Genomic DNA, 27,938 nt, shown 5'->3' with positions numbered 1-27,938 from the left:
TTTAAAGACTCTGACTTGGGCACTTTATTGATTTTGTTATTCTCTCTGTGTTGCACAGTCAGCTTGTTTACATTCATTATCTGTTTACAGTTTTTTATTTGTTTACGTGTGTACGTTAGGTACAGTTTTTTTGCACTACCAATAAGTGGTAATTCTGCCGTGAATCTCAGGGTTGCACGTGATGACATTAAATCTGAAATCTCACTATGTGCAGGGGCACAATGGTTAGTGCTCAAACTAAACCCACTTTGCTTCCCCCCCCCCCCCTAAAAAGAGATTGTCACACATGATCTGGTTCACTCTCCTCATAACACTGAAGGATTATATTGTCAGAATCATCTTGCCCATTGCTCCAGACCCCTTAATTATCTCTTCATGGGCCAGCGCTGCCTTTTCCAGTGGGAATTCAGGCCCCACCACTGGTTTCAGCCAACCCAATTCCATTCCTGCAAGGAGGCTAGCGACCGTCTCCTGCAGATCCTCCTGGGAAGGAAGACCAAGTTAGTTGCTTATATATCAGGGTGTGGAAGAAAGATCAACGTAACCAATGTAGCTTCATCCTGGATGAACTTCCAGAGAATCTTTACCACAGCAATACACTTGACAATCCACAATCCCACAATCCCAAAATCCCCATGCTTTGGCATCTACCCTGGGGTTCCTGCTCCCATACTCCCTTACTGTTTCCCAGGGCTCAGGGCACCATGTTCCCTTTCAATTTACTGGCCTCCCTGGAATGTGCCAATAAAATCAACCGATAATACAGAAAATTAGCCAATCTGGCAACACCACAGTTCTTGGTGTGCCAGATTAACAGAGTTTTAATGCAAAAGTGTTCCAGGGAGCAAATCAAATAGTTTTAGTGGGGAGGGAGGGAGAGAATGAGGGGTTGGATGGAAATCCAGGTCCCAGACTGATGAAGCCCAGCTACTGGAGGCCAATGGGGAGCCAGTGGAGGAACGCAGAGGCTCATGCTGTGGAGTACTGGGATTAAGCAAGTGTCCTGAGAGCCAAATTAATTAAAACTTTCTTTGGAATGCCACATTTCTGAGGGTTATTTATAGTGTGGTTAGAGCAGATGGCTTCCCATTCAGTTTCTCTCTGCCCCTCAGGGGGCCATCCTTACCTGGGTTGCAGAGCCCAGAGCAGCACCAATGATGCTGCTCTCCTTGGCCATAGTATCTCTAGGATTTATCTCAATGGAGCCCCTGCAGCCGACAATCTGCAGACAAAAACATGCTAACTGCAATGCTAATCATTAAATCAACAAAGATCCAGATCAGCTGATCAAATCGAACTCAGATCAGTGTGTAGTGTTCTATTTTGCAAAGTTAAAGCAAGGGCAGGACTTCCAGAGGATCCCAGGGCCCTGAGGTAGGTTGTAGACAGGTACACAGTGAATCCCAGAGCCATGGGGTGTGTGGAAGATAGACATGGGTGCAGGTACACAGTGAGTCTCAGGGCTCTGGGATGTATTGAAGACAAATGGGGGTACGGGTACACAGCGAATCCCAGGGCCATGGGATGCTGAAGACAGACGGGGGTACATAGTTCTCCAAATGCAGACACAGGCATACAGGGTGATGAAGGTGGGTCTTGATACCTTTGATTTCATTGGTCAGTGCAATGGAGAACAAGAGCAGGGACGTTTTGTACAACTGTTGAGGCCACCCTCGGCATATTGTGCACAGGTCTGGTCACCCAGCTATCATTAAGCTGGAATAATTACAGAAAAGATTCACAGGGATGTTCCTGTATCTGGAGGGCTCGAGTTACAAGAGAGGCCGGATGAACTGAAACTGTTCTCCCTGCAGTGTCATGGGCAGGTGGGAAGCCTATGGGAGCTTATAAAATCATGAAGGCCACAGGTAAGGAGAATATTTAGTCTTTTCCCCAGGGTACGAAAGTCGAAAACTTGAGGGCTTGGATTCAAGGTGAGAGAGAAAGAGATCACAGAAGCAACATTTTCCACACAGAAGCTCAGGCTGTCAAAGGAAATAGTACAGGCTGGTACAGTGACACTGGTTAAACGACATTACACAGGTACATGCATAGGAAATGTTTAAAGCAGTGGTTCCCAACTCATACCACCTTAAGCAATCTTTACTAACCATTGAGCTCCTATGGCATAGGAGCTCTGTGGTTAGTAAGGGATTAATTAAGGTGGTATTTAAGTGGGGGAAAAAAGGTTGAGAATCACTGGTTTAAAGGAATACAAGCTGAATGCAGGCAAATCAGACTGGAAATGGATCAGCTCATGATTGAATGGCAGGGTAGACTCAATGGGCTGAATGGCCCATTTCTGCTCCTACGGCTTATGGTCTTGAACGCGGCTGCAAACATTTAAAACTGATAAATAGATCTTAGTTGAGCAGGGGTATGATGGAGATGACAAGGTACGAGGTGTGTACGTCAGCATGCTTCGAGGGGTGCAACGAGTTGTCCTGTAACGAACCAGGGACTAAACACAGCACCAACCCCATATACTCACAATCACACGGCCACCATTCGACAGCAGCTTCAGATCATTGCTCAAGTTGACGTTGGACAACATCTCGATGATCACATTAACTCCACGGCCTCCTGTATAATCCTGCCAGGAAATACGCCCGACTGATCAGCTACCTAATGATGCAGCATCGTAAGAGACACGTTGAGGGTGGTGGTGGTGATCTGGAAGGGGCGCCAGGAAGCTGCACGTGTGTGAAGTAGGCAGCACACAAGCAAGACAGAGTGGGGAGCAGCAACTGCAATAATCCATCATCCTTGTCATTTGAGGCAGGTACAATTACAGCGTTCAGACAGTTGGACAGGTGCAAGGGGAGGAAGCATTTGGATGGATGTGGACTGATCGCTGGCAGATGGGACCAACTCAGCAATGACTGAGTTGGGCTGAATCACCTACTGTTAGATGTTACATTTAACTCCCAATCTTTTAGAACATTACAGCATAAAAACAGGCCCCTTTCGCCCTTCTAGTCTGTGCCGAAACATTATTCTGCCTAGTTCCACTGACCTGCACCCAGTCCATATCCCTCCCATCCATGGACCTGTCCAAATTCTTCTTAAATGTTTAAACTGAGTCCACATTCACTTCAGCTGGCAGCTCGTTCCACACTCCCACCACTCTCTGTGTGAAGAAGTTCCCATTAAACATTTTCCCTTTCACCCTTAACCCATGTTCTCTGGTTTGTATCTCACCCACCCTCAGTGGGAAAAAAAAACCATCTACATTTAATCTGTCTGTCCACCTCATAATTTTAAATACCTCTATGAAATCTCCCTCATTCTTCTACGCTCCAGGGAATAAAGTCCTAACCTGTTTAACCTTTCCCTGCAACTCAGTTCCTGAAGTTCGGGCAACATCCTAGTCAATCTTTTCTGCACTCTTTCTATCTTATTGGTATATTTCCTGTAGTTCAGTGACCAAAACTGCACACAATTCTCCAAATGTGGCCTCACCAATGTCTTATACAACTTTACCATAACATCCCAACTCCTGGACTCAATACTGTGATTTATGAAGGCCAAAAATGTGCCAAAAGCTCTCTTTACACCTGTGACGCTACTTTCAGGGAATAATGTATCTGTATTCCCAGATCCCTCTGTTCTCCCGCACTCCTCAGTGCCCAAACGCTTACAGTGTACGTCCTTTCTTGGTTTGTCCTTCCAAAATGCAACACCTCACACTTGTCTTCAGTAAATTCCATCTGCCATTTCTCAGCCCATTTTTCTAGCTGGTCCAGATGCCTCTGCAGCTTTGAAAACCTTCTTCACTGTTCACAATGTCTCCAATCTTCGTGTCAACTGCAAACTTGCTGATTCAATTCACCATCTTATCATCCAGATTTTATTTCATTTGTTTTTGTTTGAAAACATGCTAATGTAAATCTATTAAACTGAGTAAAGAAGGTACACTTCACTCCCATGCTGTTCCATGTCCCCACCCTTGCTCCAGCTATACACCCCATGTTCACTCCTGATCCCTGCTTCATGTACCTAACTGGGAACGAGTTGCTAAACATCAGGATTTCTGAACAGAGGCCAGATTTCTGTAGTTTCCAGAGTGTTATTTCTTGACTGAGAGAGCTAGCGCAGACACAATGTGCCAAATGGTTCTTTCTGTGCTGTAGTAATCCCACAAGGAATGACAGTAAATACTAGGGGACAGAGTTGCAGCATGTGTTGGCTTGCAGGCAGAGTGAGCCTCCCTTCCCCAATGGCCTTGCTTGGAGCAGGTAAAAATCTGCTGGAGAAACTCAGCAGGTCAAGCAGTGTCCTTTATCGAGCAAAGGTAAAAATACAGAACTGACATTTTGGGCTTGAGCCTGCTGAATATATAAAGGACACTGATCGACCTACTGAAGCCTGAAACGTCGGTTCTGTATTTTCACCTTTGCTCTATAAAGGTCACAGTTTGACCTGCATTGTATTTTTACTTCAACCACGGTGTCTGAAGATTGTCATGTTTTACATTTTACTTGCTTGGAGCAGGTGCCTTGGGAACTTGGCAGTACCCAGATTGGGTTTGAACCCTGACAACCATAGCAGAGGGAAACAACACATTTCAATGGCACATTTTTCAGCCTTGAGACATCCCACGGAACTGAACTGCTGAGAAAACACACATGTTCAGATGCAAAACACACCGAGATCACAGTACCAGTGCAGCAGGTACTGTGATCTTGGCATCGACCCCCCCACCCCCCCCCCACCAACCCCTGTGGTGCTTTCCTCAGGCCACCCTTAGCCTCCCCATAACCCCACAGCCCCTCCTGGCACCCTGGACTGTCCAAGCCCCAGTGTGGAGTTTGAACCAGTAAATGTGACTCGTTAATGAGTAACTCAATAAGTCTGGACCCTGAGCCATGGTTTAGCCAGAGCGAGGCGTGAAGCTTGACTTTGACTCCTCCGTCGGTCATTGCCCTGGCACCAGGCTTTGATCTGGTTGCTCAAACAGTTCTCTGACTGTCCCTCAGATGTGGCTTCAAACAGCTCAGAAGGGAAGGGAGCAGAATCCAAGGTGCAGCAAACAGCACACACCTCTGGGTGTGTGCCTTGTGGGGACGATTACACAGATTGTTAAAAGGAGAGCCAGCAAACATCAACTGCTGGCAGCAAAGCAAAATCAGAATGCAAAACATGGAAAGCTGATCTCACAGGTTCTGATGAGGCATTAACTCTCTACCTCACGGCCGAGAATTACCAATGCCTACAGTGTTTTGCTTTTGGATGAGCGATTAATGAATTTGAAAACATTCCTTCAGACATTCACCAGGAAACCAAGTCACCCCGCACAGTAGGAGGCCATTCAGCCCACTGAGTCCGTACTAACAATCACCCACCCAGAGATCACACTGCTGGACGATCTCAGTGGGCTGGGCAACATGTCAACCATCCCTCTATCCCTTAAAATTTCTGGGTCGACGGGGGGAAAAAAATTAAGGTTTTGTGTAACCATTCAGCCCAATTCTACGTTAATCTCATTTATCATTTTCCCCCTCATCCACTCACTGGGGGGGGGAAGGGGGTAATCAATACACAACCCAGCACATCTGTGGGATATGGAGGAAACTGAAGTCCCCATGGGACTCAGGGAGAACATGCAGACTCCATACAAATAGCACCGGAGGTTACTGGAGCTGGAAAGCTGTGGCACTTCCTGCAATGTTCATCACCTCATTCCCACCCCAAATGCCTTTGTTCAAGATCATATTCCTTCTCAACCGCGACCAAGGAAGAACAGAAATAGGCTGAGCATTTTTAGAGAAGGTTCCGGAAACACACAGCAGGTCTGTTGGCATCTTGAACGTTTCAGGTCATAGTCAAAGAGTGAAACCATATATGAACAAGCCAATCAGCATGTTCTCTCATCCATTCATTTATCCCAACACCGTCACGTCAACCAGAGACAGTTACCATTTTCCTCACCACAGATGTTGCTTGACCTGATTTCCTAGTGTTCTGGTTTTATATCAGGTCTCCAACTTTCGCATTGAGCTTTAAATACCTCTGCCATCTCTCTACCCAGTATGGAGAAGAGCACAAGTGATTCATCTTTCAAACCCCAATGTCCGAGGGTCTGAGTGGGGACGGTCAGTCCTACAGCACGGCATCCCCAATGCCCGAGGGTCTGAGTGGGGACGGTCAGTCCTACAGCACGGCATCCCCAATGCCCGAGGGTCTGAGTGGGGACGGTCAGTCCTACAGCACGGCATCCCCAATGCCCGAGGGTCTGAGTGGGAACGGTCAGTCCTACAGCACGGCATCCCCAATGCCCGAGGGTCTGAGTGGGGACGGTCAGTCCCAAAGCACGGTGCACCCAATGCCCGAGGGTCTGAGTGGGGATGGTCAGTCTACAGGATGGTGTCCCCAGTGTCCGAGGGTCTGAGTGGGGGGAGTCAGTCCCAAAGCACGGCGTCCCCAATGTCCGAGGGTCTGAGTGGGGATGGTCAGTCCTACAGCACGGCATCCCCAATGCCTGAGGGTCTGAGTGGGGATGGTCAGTCCTACAGCACAGCATCCCCAATGTCCGAGGGTCTGAGTGGGGACGGTCAGTCCTACAGCACAGCATCCCCAATGTCCGAGGGTCTGAGTGGGGACGGTCAGTCCTACAGCACAGCGTCCCCAATGTCCGAGGGTCTGAGTGGGGATGGTCAGTCCTACAGCACGGCATCCCCAATGCCCGAGGGTCTGAGTGGGGACGGTCAGTCCTACAGCACAGCATCCCCAATGCCCGAGGGTCTGAGTGGGGACGGTCAGTCCTACAGCACAGCATCCCCAATGTCCGAGGGTCTGAGTGGGGACGGTCAGTCCTACAGCACAGCGTCCCCAATGTCCGAGGGTCTGAGTGGGGATGGTCAGTCCTACAGCACGGCATCCCCAATGCCCGAGGGTCTGAGTGGGGATGGTCAGTCCTACAGCACAGCATCCCCAATGCCCAAGGGTCTGAGTGGGGACGGTCAGACCTACAGCACGGCATCCCCAATGCCCGAGGGTCTGAGTGGGGACGGTCAGTCCCAAAGCACGGTGCACCCAATGCCCGAGGGTCTGAGTGGGGATGGTCAGTCTACAGGATGGTGTCCCCAGTGTCCGAGGGTCTGAGTGGGGAGAGTCAGTCCTACACCACGGCATCCCCAATGCCAAAGCGTCTGAGTGGGGATGGTCAGTCCTACAGAACGGCGTCCTCAATGCCCGAGGTTCTGAGTGGGGACGGTCAGTCCCAAAGCACGGTGCACCCAATGCCCGAGGGTCTGAGTGGGGATGGTCAGTCCCACAGCACGGCGTCCCAGCACGATGATCAGTGCTGCCCAATTTTCCATAGGAAGGAAGCGTCCTATTCAGCCATCACTCTCTGCATGGTTGTGTGTGGGATCTGCACAATTTGCTGCCACATTTTAACAACTGTAGCCACACCTGAACATTATTTGCTCCTGCTTCTCCAACACCTTCAAGGGTCAAGCAGTTTGTATGGTTATTTCTAAGGCATTAAAACTGACTGAAGTCCAGCATTGGATGAGGAAAATACAAATACAGAGAATTATATAGGAGAGGGAAAATTTGTTGAGAAAGATTTGGAAAATTTTTTTAGAGGATAGATCTGTTGAGTTCCAATTGGAATTGGAGAAACTGAGAGTGGAAGAAAGAAAGAAAAACAGAAGGTGGAAGAAGAAAGATAAACAGACAATATGAGGCACACCAAATTGAAAAACAAAGAGAAGAGGCTGAAAATCTGCATATACAAGGCAGAGGAAGTTGAAAAACGGAGGAAATAGGAGTAGCTGAAAAACAGAGGGAGGGTGATGAAAAACAAAGAAAATATGACGGAAAAGAGTGAAAGGGACAGACGGTTTCAGTTAGACAAGTAAAAACTGAGATGGAGAGAAGTAAGAGAATTGAGGCTCTAACTCCTGGGGAGAGGATTTTGCCTAGTAGAGGTAAATCTAGTTCCTCCTTTTGGTGAGGGAGATATAGATACATATTTTCAGCTTTTTGAAAAGATTGCTGAGAGATCAAGATGGCCAAAAGAAAAATGGTTAATGTGGAGCAGACTAGTAAGCCTGAAATTAAGTCTGGGGAGGATGTTAAGAGAAAAGATGAAGGTAAGTTGGGAAAGGACAGAACTTCTAGATTTGTATGTCATTTTTGTAAGAAACTTGGTCACATTATTGCAAATTGAATAGGATTGAAAAAGAGACGAGAAAAGAAGGTTTTACCAGAAGAATGTATTCAGACAGTTAAATTTAAGGAGAGCAGATGTTCCAAACCTGGTAAGGGTGTCATGGGTGTTTTCAATCCCTTTGTGTCAGAGGGCTTGGTTTCAGTAAAGGAGGGAAAATCACTGGTTCCAGTTAAAATTTTTAGAGATACTGGGGCTGTTCAGTCACTGTTGTTGTTAAGTGTTTTAACTCTTGATCAGAGGACTGACACAGGCGAGACAACTTTGATTAAAGGTGAGGTAGAGTCAATATCTCTTCACAACATTGAGCTAAATTCAGAATTAGTTAAAGGACCCGTTGTGGTAGGAGTAATTTCAAAGTGACCCATGCAGGGTGTCTCATTTTTATTAGGGAATGATTTGGCAGAGGATAAAGTTGGATCAGTTTTGAGATTAACTAATCGGCCTAGTAAGGATGAGGTTGAAGAGGATTGTGAGATACATCCTGCATCTACTGTAACAAGGTCTTTGTCTAAGAAAATGATGAGAGCTAAAGAAGATCCAGGTGATAGAGACTTGCCCGGTACTTCTGAAATAGTTTTGAAAGAGCAGGGTAATTGTGAGAGTGAGGATTTCTCTTTGTCAAGGAAAGAGTTAATTCAACAACTGAAAACAGATCCAGATCTTATTGACTTAAGGGGCAAAGCAGTAAGTGAACAGGAGATTAAAGAAAAAGCTTGTGGATTGTTAATGAAACCTTATTATGAGGATAAAGGTAGTGGAGAACAACTTGTATCAGAGGTGTTGGTTGTTGACAGGGTTGAGGAAGTTATGGATCAGAATCTTGTGAGGGTAACCTTAAAGAAACCATGGTTCCTGTGTGTCTGTCCAATGCAGCAATTTTGGAAAATTAGGAGGAAAAGTTAGACCATCTTAAATCACAAAAACAGATGCAGTTGAAAGAATTAATTTTGAAATATATAAATTTTTTTCCTGATGTGCCAAAGGGACATCAGTGATTTACCATGATGTGGATGTGGGAGAAGCAAGTCCCATAAAACATCACCCATACAGAATAAAGAGCCAGAGGATCATGGATCAGGAGGTGGAAAATATGTTGAGGAATGACATTATTAGACCTTCAAACTCAGATTGGTGTTCTCCTTGTATTCTGGGACCGAAACCAGATGGAACTGTTAGGTTCTGTACAGATTACAGGAAGGTTAATTCAGTAACTAAAACAGATGCTTATCCTATTCCAAGAATAGATGACTGTATTGATAAAATTGGAAAAGCTAAATTTCTTACTAAGTTGGATTTGTTGAAGGGTTACTGGTGTGTGCCTTTAACTGAGAGACAGGAATATTTCAGCTTTTGTAACTCCATCCAGTTTATGTTACCTTTTGGTAAAATGCCCCTGCAACATTTCAAAGGATGATTAATTCGGTAATCCAAGGGTTAACACATACAGATGCTTATATTGATGACTTGGTCACAAAGAGTGACATAGGGAGAACATCTAAGGGAACTGGACAAATTGTTTGGAAGATTATCCAAAGCAAACCTAACTGTTAAATTAACAAAAAGTCAATTTGCAAATGCCACTGTAACATACTTGGGTCATGTAGTTGGCCAGGGCAAAGTTGCACCTATTCAAGCTAAGGTGAATGCAATTTCTGAGTTTCCTATTCCCAATGGCAAGAAAGAAGTGAGAAGTTTTTTAGGAATGGCAGGATATTATAGGAAATTTTGCTGAGGTTTCTCTTCCTTTAACCAACCTTTTGAAAAAAGGGGAGAAATTTGTGTGGCTAAAGTTTGTCAGACAGCTTTGGAAAATTTAAAGAGGATGCTATGTTAAAATCTCCTGATTTTGACAGACCATTTTCTTTAGCAGTGGATGCCAGTGAGGGAGCAGCAGGTGCAGTTTTATTATATTCTTGGCAGATAGAAGACAGAGAGTTGGGATAAATGGCTCGTTTTCTGAGTGGCAGGCGGTGACCAGTGGGGTGCCACAGGGATCTGTACTGGGACCCCAGCTGTTCACAATTTTCATTAATGATCTGGATGAAGGGATTGGATGTAATATCTCCAAATTTGCAGATGACACTAAGCGAGGAGGGGTTGTGTGCACGGAAGAGGGGGTCAGGAAGCTCCAGTGTGATTTGGATCAATTGAGGGACTGGGCAGATGCATGGCAAATGCACTACAATGTGGATAAATGTGAGGTTATCCACTTTGGTAATACAAACCGGAGGGCAGATTACTATTTGAATGGCAATAGATTGGGAGATGGGGAAGTGCAGAGAGACCTAGGGGTACTTGTACATCTGTCTCTGAAGGCGAGCATGCAGGTACAGCAGGCGGTTAAAAAGGCAAATAGTATGTTGGCCTTCATATCAAGAGGGTTTGAGTCTAGGAACAAGGATACCTTACTGCAACTGTACAGGGCCTTGGTGAGACCCCACCTGGAGTATTGTGTGCAGTTTTGGTCACCTTATCTCAGGAAGGATGTTCTTGCAATGGAGGGAGTGCAGAGGCAATTCACCAGGCTGATATCTGGAATAGCAGGAATGACTTATGAGGAAAGATTGGGCAAATTGGGATTGTACTCACTGGAGTTGAGAAGATTGAGAGGGGATCTCATAGAGACATAAAATTCTGGCAGGACTGGACAGAATGGATACAGATGGGATGTTTCCAAGGATGGGAAAATCCAGAACCCGGGGCCATGGTTTGAGGATAATAGGCAAACCATTTAGGACCGAGATGAGGAGGAATTTCTTTACCCAGAGGGTGGTGAATCTGTGGAATTCATTGCCACAGAGAGCAGTAGAGGCAGGTTCATTAAATATATTTAAGAGGGAATTAGATCTATTTCTTCAGTATAAGGGTATTAAAGGTTACGGAGAGAAGGGGGGGACAGGGTACTGAACTTTAAGATCAGCCATGATCTCGTTGAATGGCGGAGCAGGCTCGAAGGGTCGAATGACCTACTCCTGCTCCTATCTTCTATGTTTCTATTACAAAAACATAATGAAATTAACCATCCAGTTGCCTATTTTTCAAAAAAAAAAATTCAACGTTCATCAAAGGAACTATTCCACTATTGAGAAAGAACTGTTGTCTATAATATTTGCTCTGCAGAATTTTGATGTACATCTCAGTACCTCTCATGAACCAATTATAATATATACTGACCACAATCCTCTGGTGTTTTTAAATAAAATGAAGAATAAAAACAGAAGATTTTTAAACTGGAGTTTAATATTACAAGAATATAATCTGTAAATTAATATCAGACAGAGGTACAAATAATGTGATAGCAGATTTTCAAGATGTTAAATTGATCAGGTATAGAAATACTCTCAACATTGGGTTACTTTATTGTAATGTAATATATTGTATATATTATATATTGTGTATTGTTATCTCTTTAGTGATTTTAAAGACAGTTTAGTTATAACTGAATTTTAACTCAAATTCCTTAAAAGGGGGAAAAGTGTGACGGAGTATATAGATATGTTTTGGGGAGATAAATTGGGAAGGGTTTGTTAGAGTAGGTCACATACAAACACTAAAACAGATCTTACTTAAAATACTGAAGCTCTTTCCCAAGCTAGGCTTATCAACTCCACAGCTCTTGCAAGAGCTTTGAAGAGTGCTCATGAGACTTCACTAATGAATTGTTGTTTACAAAAGGCAACAGATGAAAGATCTTGTTAGAGCTGCAGACTGTCTGGAAGAGAACTTGTTGTTCTAAGAGGGTCATGTGGTTTTGCAAGCAGAGAGACTCAAATTGGCTTTCTCTCAGAGAAAGCGACAGCGAGAGATCAGTTCTGTAGTGTTACAGTTGGCAACAGTAGCTGGGACAGGAACAGGACAAGCTGACAAGCTTGTGGAAAGCTCCATTTGGAAGACGGCCTAGTCAAAGCCCTTGTGGTTCATGCAAGAGTAGGACTGGCTGTCTAATATTTCACTTGGAATAAGTGAAACAAAAAGGAACTCTGTGGTGACATGAAAGAAAGGTTATCATCTGGAGAACCCTGAAGGGGCAAGTTTCATCAGTAAGACACTGAGGTGGCTGATGGAAGTACATCAGTTGTGGATGTCCTGGAACAACACATCTCTCTCTGAAAACCGACAAGAATCTTCCTGAGTGGTAACCATTTACCTTTCAAGCACCAAAGCCTGGTGAACTTTATCAATGTTAAATTCTCTGCACAGTATAAGAATTGCCTGCAACCAGTGAACTTGGAGGAATGAGAAGTGAGATTGGACTGTGAACCAAAGAACCTTTCTGAACTTACACACACATTACATATACGTGCACTTAGAATTAAAAGGGGGTTAACTTAGGTTAGTTAAATTAAGTTAAAGTTTGATTCTGTTTTCATGTTTAAATATAATTAAAAGCAACTTTTGTTTATGTAACCATTTGTCTTGGTGAATATCTATTGCTGCCTCCCCCGCTGATCCAGAAAAATCAGATAATTTTTAGGCCTGAGAGAGTGGTGAAGGGGCCTGGCAGATTTTTCCCTTCTTATTGCTATCCAACTCTTGAACATATCTTTCTTTTGTTTTCTCTCTTTTTCTAAGGGTTGGGGGGGAGGGAGGTTATTTACAATTATAGTCAACAAGAAGGATCATTAAATACATTGGTTAAATGTTGGATTTATTTTACTGGTTTCACTTGTAAATTTTATAAATAAAATATTCAAACAATAAAGCAAGTTTGCAGATGACACTAAGATTGGAGGCATTGTGGATAGTGAGGAGGGTTTTCAAAGCTTGCAGAGGGATCTGGACCAGGTGGTAAAATGGGCTGAAAAATGGGAGATGGAATTTAATGCAGACAAGTGTGAGGTGTTGCATTTTGGAAGGACAAACCAAGAAAGAAAGTACACTGTAAGCATTCGGGCACTGAGGAGTGTGGGAGAACAGAGGGATCTGGGAATACAGATACATTATTCCCTGAAAGTAGCGTCACAGGTGGATAGGGTTTGGCATATTGGCCTTCATAAATCATAGTATTGAGTACAGGAGTTGGGATGTTATGGTAAAGTTGTATAAGACATTGGTGAGGCCACAGTTGGAGAATTGTGTGCAGTTCTGATCACTGAACTACAGGAAAGATATCAATAAGATAGAAAGAGTGCAGAGAAGATTTATTATGATGTTGCCCGGACTTCAGGAACTGAGTTATAGGGACAGGTTAAACAGGTATGGACTTTATTCCCTGGAGTGTAGAAAAATGAGGGGAGATTTGATCGAGGTATTTAAAATTATGAGGGGGACAGAGAGAGAGTAAATGTAGGTTGGCTTTTTCCACTGAGGGTGGGTGAGATACAAACCAGAGAATATGGGTTAAGGGTGAAAGGGGGAGAGTGGTGGGGGCTCACTTTTAACACTTAAGAAAAATTTGGATGGGTACATGGATGAGAGAGGAATGGAGGGCTATGGACTGGATGCAGGTCAGTGGACTAGGCAAAAAAAAAAGGTTCAGCACAGACTAGTGGGACCAAGGTGCCCTGTTTCTGTGCTGTAATTGTTCTATAGTTGTAAATGTGCTCCCCCTATGAAAAGACAGGCATTTCACTACAACCATGAACCTCTACAAAGCTTCTCCCTCGGTCTCCTATGCTCTAGGGTAGTGATTCTCAACCTTCTGCCCCCCACCCCCCCCTCCCTCACACACCACCTTAAGTAATCCTTGACTCTAGGATCCCATAGGTGCTCTGTGGTTAGGGATTATTTCAGGTGGTAGTTCATGAAATGAACAAAGTTGAGAACCACTGCTTTGGGGAGAAAAGCCCCAGCCTAAACTTGTAACTCAAGTCCCCCAGCCCTGGAAATATCCCAGGAATTGGGGCAGCCTGGGTAGCATTGTGGCAAGTGCAACACTGTTACGGCTCCAGCGATCTGGACCGGGTTTGAATCCCTCATTCTCTGTAAGGAGTTGTACCTTCTCCCAGTGTCTGTGGGGATTTTCCCCAGGGGCTCCGGATTCCTCTCACCGTTCGAAACATATCAGGGGTTGTAGGTTAATTGGGGAGCACAGACTTGTGGGTCGAAATGGCCGGTTACCATGCTGTTTGGCAAAATTTTAAAAATTCTAAATTTAATTATTTTCTAAACTATTTCCAGTTTTATAACATCTTTTCTCCAGATGAAAACTGTTCACAGAACTCCAAGTGCAGTCTCACCGGCATCTTTCAACTGTATTATGATATCCTAACTCCTGTGTGCGATTACCTGATTGATGAGGGCCAGTATGCGTGCAGTGGAGGTTTAGAAGTACTGGGTCGGTACCTTGATTTGATCGGTGTAACCAGCCTCCCTGTGGTTGAAAGCCTTGTGAGCACCATTCTTTTCGACAAGACACATTCCTTCTGCAGTCCCAGCTGTGCCGAGCACCTTCAAGCCTTGAGCTCTGGCGATCTGGCAGGCAGCAATCCCCACCTGCAAGTCAACACATTCATTATCCCTACTCCCATCTTCGTCACTGGCCCACAACCCTGGCTTCCGGCAAGTGCAGAATCCCACACTCATTGCCCCTGTCCCACATTCTCCACTGACCCACGACTCTAGTTCCCGGCAAGCGCAGAATCCCACATTTACTGTTCCAGACTGATTTGACTGGCATTGTTCATGTTTTACTTGTAGATTCAAGTTCAGGAATGCAGCACACAATGACCCCGATAACTAGGGTAGACTGGAGGCATTTTGTCCACCCCTACACCGAACTGGGTGAGAGAATGGTGGAGGCACAAGCCCTTGCAGGCAAGCCAAAACCTTCAGTGGTATCTTTAAATGGCTCCTATCAGCCAGCAAAGGCCTGATGGGTCAAATGGCCTCCAGCTGTGAGGCAACAGAAACCACTTACCCCACCACTGGCTCCGTGAACCAGAACCATCTCCGAAGGCCTCGAACGGGCTCTGGAAACAGAACAAAGTGCAGATGAGAGCCATTGTTATGACTGGATGTGGAGCGAGTGCCTGGAACTGCACTCCCCTGCTGCTCATTCCCCCAGAGTTGACTTCCATCAAAACCACAATAGCAGACATTGGTGAGGTCAAATTGGAGGGGAGATTTGATAAAGGTATTTAAAATTATGAAGGGAATAGACAGAGTAAATGCAGGTCGGCTTTTTCTATTAAGGGTAGGTGAGATACAGACCAGAGGACATGGGTTAAGGGCAAAGGGGGAAAAAAGTTTAGGGGGAGCATGAGGGGGAACTTCCTTCAGAGTGGTGAGAGTGTGGAACAAGCTGAAGTGGTAAATGTGGGCTCAATGTTGACATTTAAGAAAAATTTGGACAGGTATGGTCCCAGAGCAGGTCAGTGGGATAAGATAGAAAAATGTTTCAGCACATACTAGAAGGGCCAAAGGTGCCTGTTTCTGAGTTGCAGTGTTCTCTGGTTCTAAATCAAATTTGGCACTCAAAGTCCGGCACAACTCCTGCAGTGCAGTAGGCCAGATCCATACACAATATTCCAGATGCCATCTGTACAGTTGCAATGTGTTGGGTTCACTCTTGAATTGTTTGCTGTGCCTGCATGTTTACCTCAGTGACGTGAACAAGGACCCCAGGTCTCTGAACACCAGCATCTTTCAAACAATTTCATCTCCCCTGTTTCCCCCACCAGTGACATTTTACTCAAATTTCAGGCTTTTGTCGGAACCCCCCCCAGATTATTTTTCCACCCATTGGCACTGGGTAGTTTTCTCATTGCCAAGAGCTCTGGGGTAGGTTGAGAGAGGCTGGCCATTCCTTGACTGCCAGCACAAAGGAACCGAGTTGGGGACTGCCCACACACCTGGACTTCCTCAAGGTGAAAACAATTCACTTCAGGTTTATGGGTGCTTACTTGTGCAGGAGGGCTCGGTAGGCAGTGAAGTAAGGAGATCCAATGGCTGATCCTTCCTTGTAGGTCAGATTATCCAGCAAAGGGTGGACAGAGTCATCGGAAGCAACTGTATATTCAGCATATCCACCTGTAATCGTTTTGTTTGTAAAAACTCGATCTCCTTTCTCTCAGAAGATAAAAAGGCAATCTATTAATGTTTCACTTCAACCAAATGCTTGTGAACAATTCAACGTGTTGATTATAGAGCTCATCAAAATCATTCGATAGCTTTCATTTCTGTTGACCTTTATGATGGAACAGACTATTTCAACTTGTTGCACCATTTTGTTCTCACAGCTGGTGTTCTGCCCAGTCTCCAACCTAAATAACACCTTCGCACTTATTTTTAAAAAAAATTAAATCAAGGGGATAAACAGTGGATCGACATATATTTGAGTCTCGTCCCGTCAGTCTTCAAAAAGCTTAAATTATATCAGAGAGATAGGACTTCTAGGCACGAGGCCATGTGGACCATCCCCGATCAGTCCTTGTCTCTCCAGATGGATGCAGTCCTATCTCTCAGAATGCCGTCCAAAGTCCTCTTGGCAGTTTGCTATTTTTGCAGAAAAGGGCAGTTATTTGACAAGGAGAAATTAGACAGACGGAGTTCAGAGAAAACAAAACAATGTACCTTCATGTGAACGAGTCCAGTACAAGGGGCCATAGTTTAAAAACATGGAGGACACCCATGTGACACTGAGACCTGCTGAAATTATTTCTGTCAAAGGGTCTTTGGACAGAAGTCAAAGAGAACCAAGAGAGGATTATTGTTAAGGCAAAGCAAAGAGTGTGACAGATTCACGTGAGTGAGAGATATGAGGGGGGAGGCTACCTCCACATCAGCTATGAGCACTGAAAGGAGGAACGGGTCCTCAGGCACAGAGCAGAGAAGGTAACGAGTCTCTCAGTGCCTAAAAATCGGAATCTAATTGGGTAGTGGAACAACATTTGAGGAGTGCAAACAGATGCCACATAAAATCCCTTACATCTGGGAAAGGGATTAAAATCTGAACAAACCTTTTGGCCATTCTAAAATTTGTATTCTCATTTCCATTGCCTTCAGTACCTACACCCCTCCCATCTATCACCCTCTCTGGGCCCATACACTCCTTCCTGTCTCTGTCACCCTTTCCAGTCCCCTACTCCCCTCCCGTTCCCCACATCCCTCACTGTCTCTGTCAGCCTACTCTGGTCCCCACCACTCCCCATGTCTGTCACCTCCTCCAATACCCTACATCTCTTCTTGTCTCTGTAACCCCTCAGGTCCCCCTTCTAGGCTCCTACACCCCTCCCCATCTGTCACCCCCTCCAGTTACCTACACTCCTCCATGTCTCCATCACCCGCTTCAGTCCTCCAATCCCCTGCATCCCTTCCTATCTGCATAACCCACTCCTGTTCCTGCACCCGACCCTGTCGCTGGCTCTGGTCCCCGACACCCCTTCTTATTTGTGTAACCCCCTCTGGTCCCTGACACCCCTGCCCTTCTCTGTAACCCCCTCACACCCCTCCCTATCTCTACTAATGGGTGGGGCTCTGGAAATCTCTCCAAATCTCCCCTTTTCCTACTCTCTTCTCTATTAAGTCTTTAGGCATTTATCCAAACTGGGTTTGATATCAAAATTTAATCTTAACTTGCTGCTTGGAGTCTGTTCTCTCAGCTAAATCAAGTTTTTTTAGACAACTAAATGCTTCCTGCAGAACCTGCATTCTAGAATTGAACTGCCTTTGAGAAGAATTCCCACTGGTGTTTGGATTGTTGAGCAGGGTAGAACCACAGTACACTACAGCACCGAAGAACACCCTTTGGTCCATCAACTGGACTGAGGGTCCATCAACTGGACTGAGGGTCCATCAACTGGACTGAGGGTCCATCAACTGGACTGAGGGTCCATCAACTGGACTGAGGGTCCATCAACTGGACTGAGGGTCCATCAACTGGACTGAGGGTCCATCAACTGGACTGAGGGTCCATCAACTGGACTGAGGGTCCATCAACTGGACTGAGGGTCCATCAACTGGACTGAGGGTCCATCAACTGGACTGAGGGTCCATCAACTGGACTGAGGGTCCATCAACTGGACTGAGGGTCCATCAACTGGACTGAGGGTCCATCAACTGGACTGAGGGTCCATCAACTGGACTGAGGGTCCATCAACTGGACTGAGGGTCCATCAACTGGACTGAGGGTCCATCAACTGGACTGAGGGTCCATCAACTGGACTGAGGGTCCATCAACTGGACTGAGGGTCCATCAACTGGACTGAGGGTCCATCAACTGGACTGAACTATTACTCTGTCCAGTGCCACTGACCTAGACCCAGTCCTCAGCCCTCCATATCTCTCCCTTCCATTTATCTGCCCAATTTTTCTTAAATGTTAAAATTGAGCCTGCATTCATCACACTAGAGCACAGATAACAAGCCATTTGGCCCTTCTAGTCTGTGCTGAAACATTATTCCGCTAGTCCCACTGACCTGTTCCCATTCCATAATCCTCCAGACCTCTCCGATCCATGTATCTATCCAATTTATTCTTAAAACAAGAGTGATCCTGCATTTACCACATCAGATGGCAGCTCGTTCCACACTCCCATCACTGAGCGAAGAAGTTCCCCCTCATGTTCCCCCTAAACTTTTCCCCTTTCACCCTAAAGCCATGTCCTCTTATACAACTTCACCATAACATCCTTTGGCAGGGGGGTGGGGTCGGGGGGGGGAGTGGAAGGGTCAGATGGACGGGGCAGGAGGGTCGGATCGACAGGGCGGGGGGTGGTACGATTTTGGGGGGAGTGTTGGATCGACAGGGGCGGGCAGGATACCATGACTGTCACACATCCACAAAGTACCTTGAGCTTGGTGACACCATTTCCCACTTCTTCCACGACACCGGCCACATCGTTGCCTGGAGTCCATGGCAGCGTGGGCCTCCATGCAAATGTTCCCGAACGCATGTAGGTTTCCACAGGATTCACCCCACACGCATGCACACGGATCAGCACCTATGAGGGCAGATGGTCAGGTTCACAATACTGGCCGTTCTGGATCTGCCACAACAGATCACAGGTTTCCCCATGAAATGACATGTAGACGTGCAGATCCTGTGGGCAGAGCCTCATTGGCTCCGTGGTTCTTCAGCTCACTCTGCCTGTGCTAGCTCTCCAAAGCAATCAGGTGTTCAATGTTCTTACCTGTTTTTAGATTCATCAACTGAATGGTTATTTATAATGCATTGTCTCGTCACCATTGAAGAGCAAGTCCAAACTATCTATCCCACTCTTGATCATGAAATGATAAATCATGAGGAAATCAGACAAGTGAATCCCACAAAGCCAATGGAGAGATGCATGTTCATCACAGGGCAGCAGAGCAGTGCAGCAGGTAGTGCTACTGCTCAGAGCCCCAGAAACCCAGGTTCAATCCTGACCTGCAACGCTGTCTAAATGGAGTTGCCATATTCTCCCTGTGGGGTTCCCCTGGGTGCTCCGGTTTCCTCCCATGTCCCGTGTAGGTCAGTCGGTTTATATACTGCTGCGGATCATCCCCGGGTGGAATGAAGGTGAGACAGAGAGGAAGGCCAGTGGCGAGAGCACGGTGGAGGCTGGTGGGGAACATGGAGTGTGTGGGGGATGGGGAGACCAGCGGGAGGGGTGGAGGTGCGTCGGTGAGGGGTTAAAAAGTACTTCAGTGTATTACCACAGATAGAGGATTGAAATGTTTAGTTAAATCCATGAGATGTAGAAACAGAATTAGGCCACACCTGGAGTGTTGAGAACACCTCATTTTTTGCTCACAAGATTTAGAAGATGACCATTCAGCCCATCAGGTCCAGTCTCCACACCCCTCCTCTTTAAATCCCCAGTGATCCACAACCCTTAGGGTAGAGAATTCCCTTTTTCAGATGTCTGTCCCTATTTTTGTACCTGTCTCCTCATTCAAGTCCCCCCCCCACCCCATTGTGGAAAGGTTTTCACATTGCCCCAGTCATGTCACCTCAGGATCTGATGCTTCCATAAACTCACCCATCATTCTTCCAAACGAGAAAAGAATACAAACCAAATGAAAACCTCTCATGCCATGAATTTGCTTGATTAGTTTCTGTTGGATTTTTTCTGAGGGCTACATATCTAAAACTGAACATAGTCCGTAGTCCACCAGTGCCAGTGTATTGCTTCCACAAGTAGATGTGATCTGTGCACTGATTACCAGGAGTTCAGTGCAAAAACAGGGTCGTCAGCCCACCAAGACATCTGCACCCAAAATGTCTCAGCACTGAATCTGTCCCTTCTCTGCCTCAAGAGCTCGTCCAGACCCTCGTTAAACATTTGGAGCCACCTCTACCTGCCCCTCTGGCAGTGCAGTCCAGACCCTAATCTCCTTTGGAGGAGCAATTCTTTCTCCGATCCACTTTAAATTCCTTTCCTTAAACCTGCACTCATGTCTACGACACACCATCATGGGGGACTCATTTAATCTCCTCTAAGAATTATTTATTACTGAGTTTGCACCTACAACTACATTTGCAGTTTGTTTATTTTTCCATAAGTGCAGAAACAGGGCGCGTAGCCCAGTGTCTGTACTGACCATCAGCCTCATTCACACTGGGGCTACTCCTGTCCCCCCCAGTTTAGTTTACAGTTTCTGGCATAGAGATGAAGCTGGCCCACAGGAAAAGAATTTCAGGTTTGTATGTGATGTTATGTGTGTACTCTTGATGATAAATCTGAATTTTGAAAGATTCTTACCGTCTAGCCTCACACTAACTTTGGTTGCTCACAGTACAAGGATGGAGTGAGTTCAGGCCCAAATTTTACTCACTTCTAATGTTGTCAGCAAGCATAAACTAGAGTACAGTGGCACCCTCCCTTCCATGTTACAACCAGAGATCTCAGCTGAACAGAGGTATCATTTAGTCAAAACGAAACCTTGGCAAACACATCAGCAGTACTGAAGAAATGAACCAACTCACCTGCTTGTCGCTAGGTTTAGGTACAGGAACATCTGATTGCAGTTGGAGGACTGATGGCCCACCGAACTCTGTCACTCGCACAGCTCGCATGAGGGAGGCAGCAGATCTTCCAGAGGCCATGTGCACCTAGCACAGAACAAAGGTGGAAGCACACAGAAGCTAGTCACATTCTCACACGTGCTGAATAGAAGTGTTGGATAGTTGGAGTTAGTCTCACACAGAGGGACACGGGCACACGATTCTGTACCCAACATCAGGCAGACATCGACTCCCAGCCTCCTCGCCGTGAGGAATGTGAATGTATCACGAAGCCGCATGGGGTCCCTCTTATTCTCCACACACATGGCTTAAATGTCCCCAGTGTGTGGGAGAGTGGACAGGAGTGGGTGGGGGGGGGAGGAGAGTGAGCGGGAGCAGGTGGGCAGGAGCGGGAGAGTGGGCGGGATCGGGAGAGTGGGCGGGATCAGGAAGCCATCAGTGGTCACAGACACAGTGGGGGGGGGCCGACGGTCACAGACACAGTGGGGGGGCCGACGGTCACAGACACAGTGGGGGGGCCGACGGTCACAGACACAGTGGGGGGGCCGACGGTCACAGACACAGTGGGGGGGCCGACGGTCACAGACACAGTGGGGGGGCCGACGGTCACAGACACAGTGGGGGGTCATGGATACAGGGGTACCATGTCCCTATTTCATTGCCACATCTCCAGGGTAGTGACGTTCCCTCCAGCAGGAGGTGAAACACAGGATTCTGTGGACACCGACCAGGTGAAGTAAAAAAAACCACAAATGCTGGAGAAACTCAGCAGGTCAAACAGTGCCTTTATGTAGCAAAGGTGAAGATACAGAACCAACTTTTCGGGCTGGAGCCCTTCATCAAGATGTGGGGGAACATGGGAGATGTCAAAACAAAAGGGGGGAGGGGGTGGTGAGGGTGGGAGATGATACGTGAGGGGAGGGGAGGACTGTGGGAGGGGAGTAAGGAGTCTAAGCTAGGTGGAGAGAGAAAGAAAGTAGGAAGTGGAATGACTAGTTAAAAGTTTTGGGGGGGTAGGTGGGGGGAGACAAGCTGATTAGTGGATTGCACTGAACTCAATTTTCAATGTTCAATGCCCTGGGGCTGGAGGGGGCCCTAACAATAAATGAGGTGTTGTTCCTCCAATCTGCAGGTGGTCAGGGTGGGGTAGTGGGAAAGGCTATGGACAGACACGTGAGCTTGAGAGGGTGACTCAGGATTGAAACATTTGGCTACAGGGAAATCGCTTTTGTTGCAGACGGAGAGGAGGTGCTGGGTGAAGCGATCTCCTAATCTGCGACCAGTCTCTTTTTTTTAAATTTTTTATTTTTCACACCATAAACCACATTAACCATGATACATACTTTTTCCTTTTCAAATATATACAGTGCCATTTTCTCCCCCCCCCCCTCCCTCCTCCAATCCCACCCTCCCTACCTCCCCCCTCTCGTCCATTTAAAGTACAAAATCTAGGATATATTAAACCAGTCAAACAATGTTGTCACTCAATAAAAATAAACAAGAAATTCCACTGAGTCAATTCTTTTCATTCCCTTCTCCTTCTGTCATTTTAGGTGGTAGATGTCCCCGGTAGGTTTTCTCTATTGTGTTTCATGTATGGCTCCCATATTTGTTCAAATATTGCAATATTATTTCTTAAATGATATGTTATTTTTTCTAATGGAATACATTTATTCATTTCTATATACCATTGTTGTATTTTCAAATTATCTTCCAATTTCCAGGTTGACATAATACATATTTTTGCTACGGCTAGAGCTATCTTAACAAATCTTTTTTGTGCACCATCCAAATCAAGTCCAAATTCTTTGTCTTTTATGTTACTTAGGAGGAAGATCTCTGGATTCTTTGGTATATTGTTTTCTGTTATTTTAATTAATATCTGGTTTAGATCTTCCCAAAATTTTTCTACTTTCTCACATGTCCAGATTCCATGAATTGTTGTTCCCATTTCTTTTTTACATCGAAAACATCTGTCAGATACTGTTGGGTCCCATTTATTTAACTTTTGAGGTGTAATGTATAGCCTGTGTATCCAGTTATATTGTATCATACGTAACCTCGTATTTATTGTATTTGTCATCGTTCCAGAACATAACTTCTACCATGTTTCCTTTTTTATCTTTATATTTAAATCTTGTTCCCATTTTTGTTTAGTTTTACCATTTGTTTCCTCATTCTCCTTTTCTTGCAGTTTAATATACATATTTGTTATAAATCTTTTGATTATCATTGGATCTGTAATCACATATTCAAAATTAGTTCCCTCTGGTAAACTCAGACTGCTTCCTAATTTGTCCATCAAGTAGGATCTCAGTTGGTAATATGCCAGCTCTGTATCGTGAGTTATATTGTATTTATCTTTCATTTGTTCAAAAGATAATAATCTATTTCCTGAAAAACAAATTTCTATTCTTTTGATCCCTTTTTTCTCCCATTCTCTAAAGGAAAGGTTATCTATTGTAAAAGGGAGTAACTTATTTTGCATCAATATTAGTTTTGGTAATTGATAATTTGTTTTATTTCTTTCTACATGAATCTTCTTCCAAATATTGAGTAGATGATGTAATACTGGAGAACTTCTATATTGTACCAATTTTTCATCCCATTTATATAATATGTGTTCAGGTATCTTTTCCCCTATTTTATCTAGTTCTAATCTAATCCAATCTGGCTTTTCCCTTGTTTGATAAAAATCTGATAGGTATCTTAATTGTGCGGCTCTATAATAATTTTTAAAGTTTGGCAGTTGTAAGCCTCCTTGTTTATACCATTCTGTTAATTTATCTAGTGCTATCCTCGGTTTCCCCCCTTTCCATAAAAATTTCCTTATTATTTTCTTTAACTCCTTGAAGAATTTCTCTGTTAAGCGTAATGGCAATGCCTGAAATAGGTATAATATCCTTGGGAAAATGTTCATTTTAATACAGTTTATCCTTCCTATTAGTGTTAGTGGTAAATCTTTCCAATGCTCTAAATCGTCCTGTAATTTTTTCATTAGTGGATAATAATTGAGTTTATATAGTTGGTCAAGGTTTTTATTTATTTGTATACCTAGGTATCTTATTGCTTGCATTTGCCATCTGAATGGTGATATCTTCTTAAATTTTGAGAAATCCGCATTATTCATTGGCATTGCTTCACTTTTATTTACATTATGCGACCAGTCTCTTCGATGTAGAGAAGGCCACGGAGGGTGAACTGGATGCAGTAAAATTAGCTCTTTGGAGGTACAGGTGAAGAGTTGCTTTTCTGGATTTCTCCATCTCCATCTCAGGAGACAGACTCTCCAATGACATTCATTACAAACCCTCTAACTTCCACAATTACCTGGACTACTTGTCCTCACACCCTGTCCCCTGCAAGGACTCCATCTTTTTCTCTCAATTTCTCCGTCTCCACCGCATCTGCTCCCAAGATCTTCTCGCCCAGAGCCTCTGAAATGTCTGCCTTCTTTCACAAATGTGGCTTCCCCTCCACCACTATTAACTCGGCCCTTACCCCGCATCTCCTTCATTCCCCCACTCATCTGCCCTAGACCCCTGCCCCTAGAAACAATAAATACAGAATCCCCCTCATCCTCACCTACCACCCCACATTATCCACTGGAATTTCTGGAACTTACTACAGGATCCCACCCACATTTTTCCTCCTCTTCCTCCCCTCTCGGCCTTCCGTAGGGACCGCTTCCTCGTGACTCCCTTGTGTACTCTTCCCTCCCCACCCCCTGACACTTATCACTGTGATCGGAGAAGATGTAATACCTGCACCCATACCTCCTCCCTCACCACAGTCTGAGGTCCCAAATATTTCACCTGTACCTCCAAAGAGCTCATTTACTGCATCCAGTCCACCCTTTGTGGCCTTCTCTACATCAGAGAGAGCAGTCACAGATTAGGAGATCACTTCACCCAGCACCTCCTCTCCATCCACAACAAAGGCAACCTCCCTGTAGCCAATCACTTCAATCCTGAGTCACCCTCTCAAGCTCATGTGTCTGTCCATAGCCTTTTCCACTACCCCACCCTGACCACCCGCAGATTGGAGGAACAGCACCTCATTTATCGTCTGGGCCCCCTCCAACCCCAGGGGATGAACATAGAGTTCAGTGCAATCCACTAATCAGCTTGTTTCTCCAACCCCAGGGGATGAACATAGAGTTCAGTGCAATCCACTAATCAGCTTGTTTCTCCTCCCCCCCACCCCTAAAATGGCCATTCCATTTCCTTTCTCTCTCCACCTATTCCCCCGCCCACAGTCCCCCCAATCTATCATCTCCAGCCCTAACTAGTCATTTCACTTCCTACTTCGTTTCTCTGCCCAACCTATCCTCGCCCCCCCATGCTCTCCCACCCTCGCCCCCCATCCTCTCCCACCCTCGCCCCCCCATCCTCTCCCACCCTCGCCCCCCCCATCCTCTCCCCCCCCTCGCCCCCCCATCCTCTCCCCCCCTCGCCCCCCCATCCTCTCCCCCCCTCGCCCCCCCATCCTCTCCCCCCCTCGCCCCCTCCTCTCCCCCCTCGCCCCCCACCCTCGCCCCCCCATCCTCTCCCCCCCTCGCCCCCCCTCCTCTCCCCCCCTCGCCCCCCCTCCTCTCCCCCCCTCGCCCCCCCATCCTCTCCCCCCCTCGCCCCCCCCCATCCTCTCCCCCCCCTCGCCCCCCCATCCTCTCCCCCCCTCGCCTCCCCCCCTCGCCCCCCCCTCGCCTCCCCCCCTCGCCCCCCCATCCTCTCCCCCCCTCGCCCCCCCATCCTCTCCCCCCCTCGCCCCCCCATCCTCTCCCCCCCTCGCCCCCTCCTCTCCCCCCCTCGCCCCCCCTCCTCTCCCCCCCTCGCCCCCCCTCCTCTCCCCCCCTCGCCCCCCTCCGCTCCCCCCTCGCCCCCCCTCCTCTCCCACCCTCGCCCCCCACCCTCGCCCCCCTCCTCACCCACCCTCGCCCCCCTCTCCTCTCCCACCCTCGCCCCCCCTCCTCTCCCACCCTCGCCCCCCTCCTCTCCCACCCTCGCCCCCCTCCGCTCCCACCCTCGCCCCCCCCTCCTCTCCCACCCTCGCCCCCCCTCCTCTCCCACCCTCGCCCCCCCTCCTCTCCCACCCTCGCCCCCCCACCCTCGCCCCCCCTCCTCTCCCACCCTCGCCCCCCCTCCTCTCCCACCCCCCCACCCTCACCCTTGATGAGCCCTTCGGCCCGACTCCGTGCTGTGTGTTCGGTAGCAACTCACCCGTTGCCGCCGCAGCTCAATCTCCCCGGACCCGGCAGCGGTGCCTCAGTCACCTCAAGGCGGGTGGGTCTCCCCGCCAATCATCGCGCCCCGTCCCTGTCCCCGCCAATCATCGCGCCCCGTCCCTGTCCCCGCCAATCATCGCGCCCCGTCCCTGTCCCCGCCAATCATCGCGCCCCGTCCCTGTCCCCGCCAATCATCAAGCCCCGTCCCTGTCCCCGCCAATCATCAAGCCCCGTCCCTCTCTCGGCCAATCATCAAGCCCCACCCTCACTCACACCCCCTTCGCTGCCAATCCCTAGCCCCGCCCATTGGCCATGACCTGACCCTCTCGGTCCGTCATCGCTCCGCCCCGTCTCGGGTGGTTCCACTCTCCCACCAATCACCTCTCTCTGTGTCTCCCTGGGTCCGCCCCTCATCTTCATTCGCTCTCTCCTCCTGCCAATCAGCTCGCCGCTCTACACCTCCTCCAATGACATCTTGCTCCCTGTCACTCCCGCCAATCACTATTGAGCCGCCCAGCTCCGCTTCGCCAATCACAACAAAGTTGAGGGTCACACAGGGTTATTTCCACCAATCGGCACAAGGATCGGGCGAGCCCCGCTCCTCTCTAACCAATCATCGTGCTGTCTGACTCAAGGGTCCCGCCACCGGAACAATGGCCGCTTTTGCCCTGTGGAAGGAACGGCGACTGCGTCTCGGGGACGACCCGAGCAGGAAGGGCCGAGTGGACGAACCCATAGCAGAGCTGTTGCACCTGCTGAACAGCTCGGAGCGGTTCTGTACGACCAGCTCCTGCTCAGGCCGCCTGCTGTTACTAGGGGTGAGAGTAGGGGAGGGGGAGGGTGAGGGTAGGGGAGCGGGGAGGGGGAGGGGATGGTGGGGAGAAAGGGGGGGTTGGGGAGGGGGAGGGGATTACAGGGAGGGGAGGGGGTGGTTGTGGGGCATAGTGGAGGGGGGTTTTGCAGAGGGGTTGGGGTGAGGGAGAGGTTGGAATGGAGGGGAGGGAAGGGGGAGGAGATGAGAGGGGGTAAGAGAAAAGGGGAGATCAATGGGAGGGCTGGTTGGGAGAAGTTTGAGGAAGAGGTTTTGGTGAGAGGAGAGGGTGATGCATAAGGGAATGAGAGGGGAGTGGGCATTGGAGAGTAGAGGGAGAAGGGGAGGGATGGATGGGAGGAGGTGAGGGGGACAGGAGAATAGTGGGGAGGGATGGATGTGAGGGGAAGGAGACCTGTCGAGATTGAAACAGGAAGAATGGAGAGGAAATGTTATGTGGAGAAGAGATGAGAGGGAAGGAAGGTGATTGAGGAGGAGGAGAGGGGTGAAGGACAGATACACAGACTGTCACACCATTGAAGTGTTTCGATGAGCACTGAAACAGCAAGGTGGGGAAGCTTGCGTGCCATGTGCTGGGAGTGTTTTGTGGATGTTTACGCAGTGGGTGGTGTCGATGAGATCATGTTGTTTTGTGCTGCTTGTACTTGACCTTAAGAAAAACTTCTCAACGGAAATTCAAGAGTTGAATCATAAATAGAAAACAGTCTGAGATGGGGGTGGGGAAGAGTCTCTGCCTCCATCACCCACTCAAGCAGTGCATTCCAGATTCTCTCTTTGGTGGGGGGTGGTGGGGGGGAAACTTCCTCAGATCC

At 47.2% G+C, this 27,938-nt stretch overlaps 2 protein-coding genes across 8 annotated transcripts in view; one reads left to right on the top strand and one right to left on the bottom strand.

Moving 5' to 3' along the window:
* On the bottom strand, positions 1-26,376 carry cryz (crystallin, zeta (quinone reductase)). Of its 3 annotated transcripts, none has more exons than XM_069939429.1 (9): positions 26,290-26,376; positions 21,032-21,157; positions 18,912-19,064; positions 16,027-16,190; positions 15,042-15,093; positions 14,468-14,617; positions 2,492-2,593; positions 1,127-1,222; positions 1-483 (listed from the first exon to the last, which is right to left on the bottom strand). In XM_069939429.1, exons 2-9 carry the CDS (start codon positions 21,149-21,151, stop codon positions 322-324), a joined length of 999 nt encoding a protein of 332 aa, XP_069795530.1. In that variant the 5' UTR covers positions 21,152-21,157; positions 26,290-26,376; the 3' UTR covers positions 1-321. The 3 variants fall into 3 exon arrangements, with proteins under 3 accessions (XP_069795530.1, XP_069795531.1, XP_069795532.1); XM_069939430.1 differs by having other exon boundaries at positions 26,237-26,316; XM_069939431.1 differs by lacking the exons at positions 15,042-15,093; positions 16,027-16,190.
* A 271-nt stretch (positions 26,377-26,647) lies between these two features.
* Positions 26,648-27,938, top strand: part of tyw3 (tRNA-yW synthesizing protein 3 homolog (S. cerevisiae)) — a 92,771-nt gene continuing 91,480 nt past the window's right edge. For 2 of the 5 annotated variants that reach the window (XM_069939427.1, XM_069939425.1), the window contains exon 1: positions 26,651-27,112. In XM_069939427.1, the coding sequence (XP_069795528.1) occupies positions 26,948-27,112 (165 nt within the window). In that variant the 5' untranslated portion in view covers positions 26,651-26,947. Of the gene's footprint in view, positions 27,113-27,938 lie in introns of all 5 variants that reach the window. The other 3 variants (XM_069939424.1, XM_069939428.1, XM_069939423.1) reach the window with 3 other exon arrangements.

This window comes from Narcine bancroftii, chromosome 5 (assembly GCF_036971445.1).
Source record: "Narcine bancroftii isolate sNarBan1 chromosome 5, sNarBan1.hap1, whole genome shotgun sequence".
Taxonomy (NCBI): Eukaryota; Metazoa; Chordata; class Chondrichthyes; order Torpediniformes; family Narcinidae; genus Narcine; species Narcine bancroftii.
Note: the sequence above shows the minus strand (reverse complement) of the source record. Positions and strands in the feature narration are given on the sequence as shown.

Bases quoted from the DNA above. Each gene is read 5' to 3' on its own strand.
- cryz (XM_069939429.1), bottom strand. From the start codon at position 21,151: ATGGCCTCTGGAAGATCTGCTGCCTCCCTCATGCGAGCTGTGCGAGTG. The intron at 14,618-15,041 runs GTAAGTGGTTTC...GTTGACTTGCAG, and splicing joins TTCACGGAGCCAGTGGTGGG to GTGGGGATTGCTGCCTGCCA. The intron at 1,223-2,491 runs GTGAGTATATGG...TTTTGTCTGCAG, and splicing joins CGAATGGTGGCCGTGTGATT to ATTGTCGGCTGCAGGGGCTC.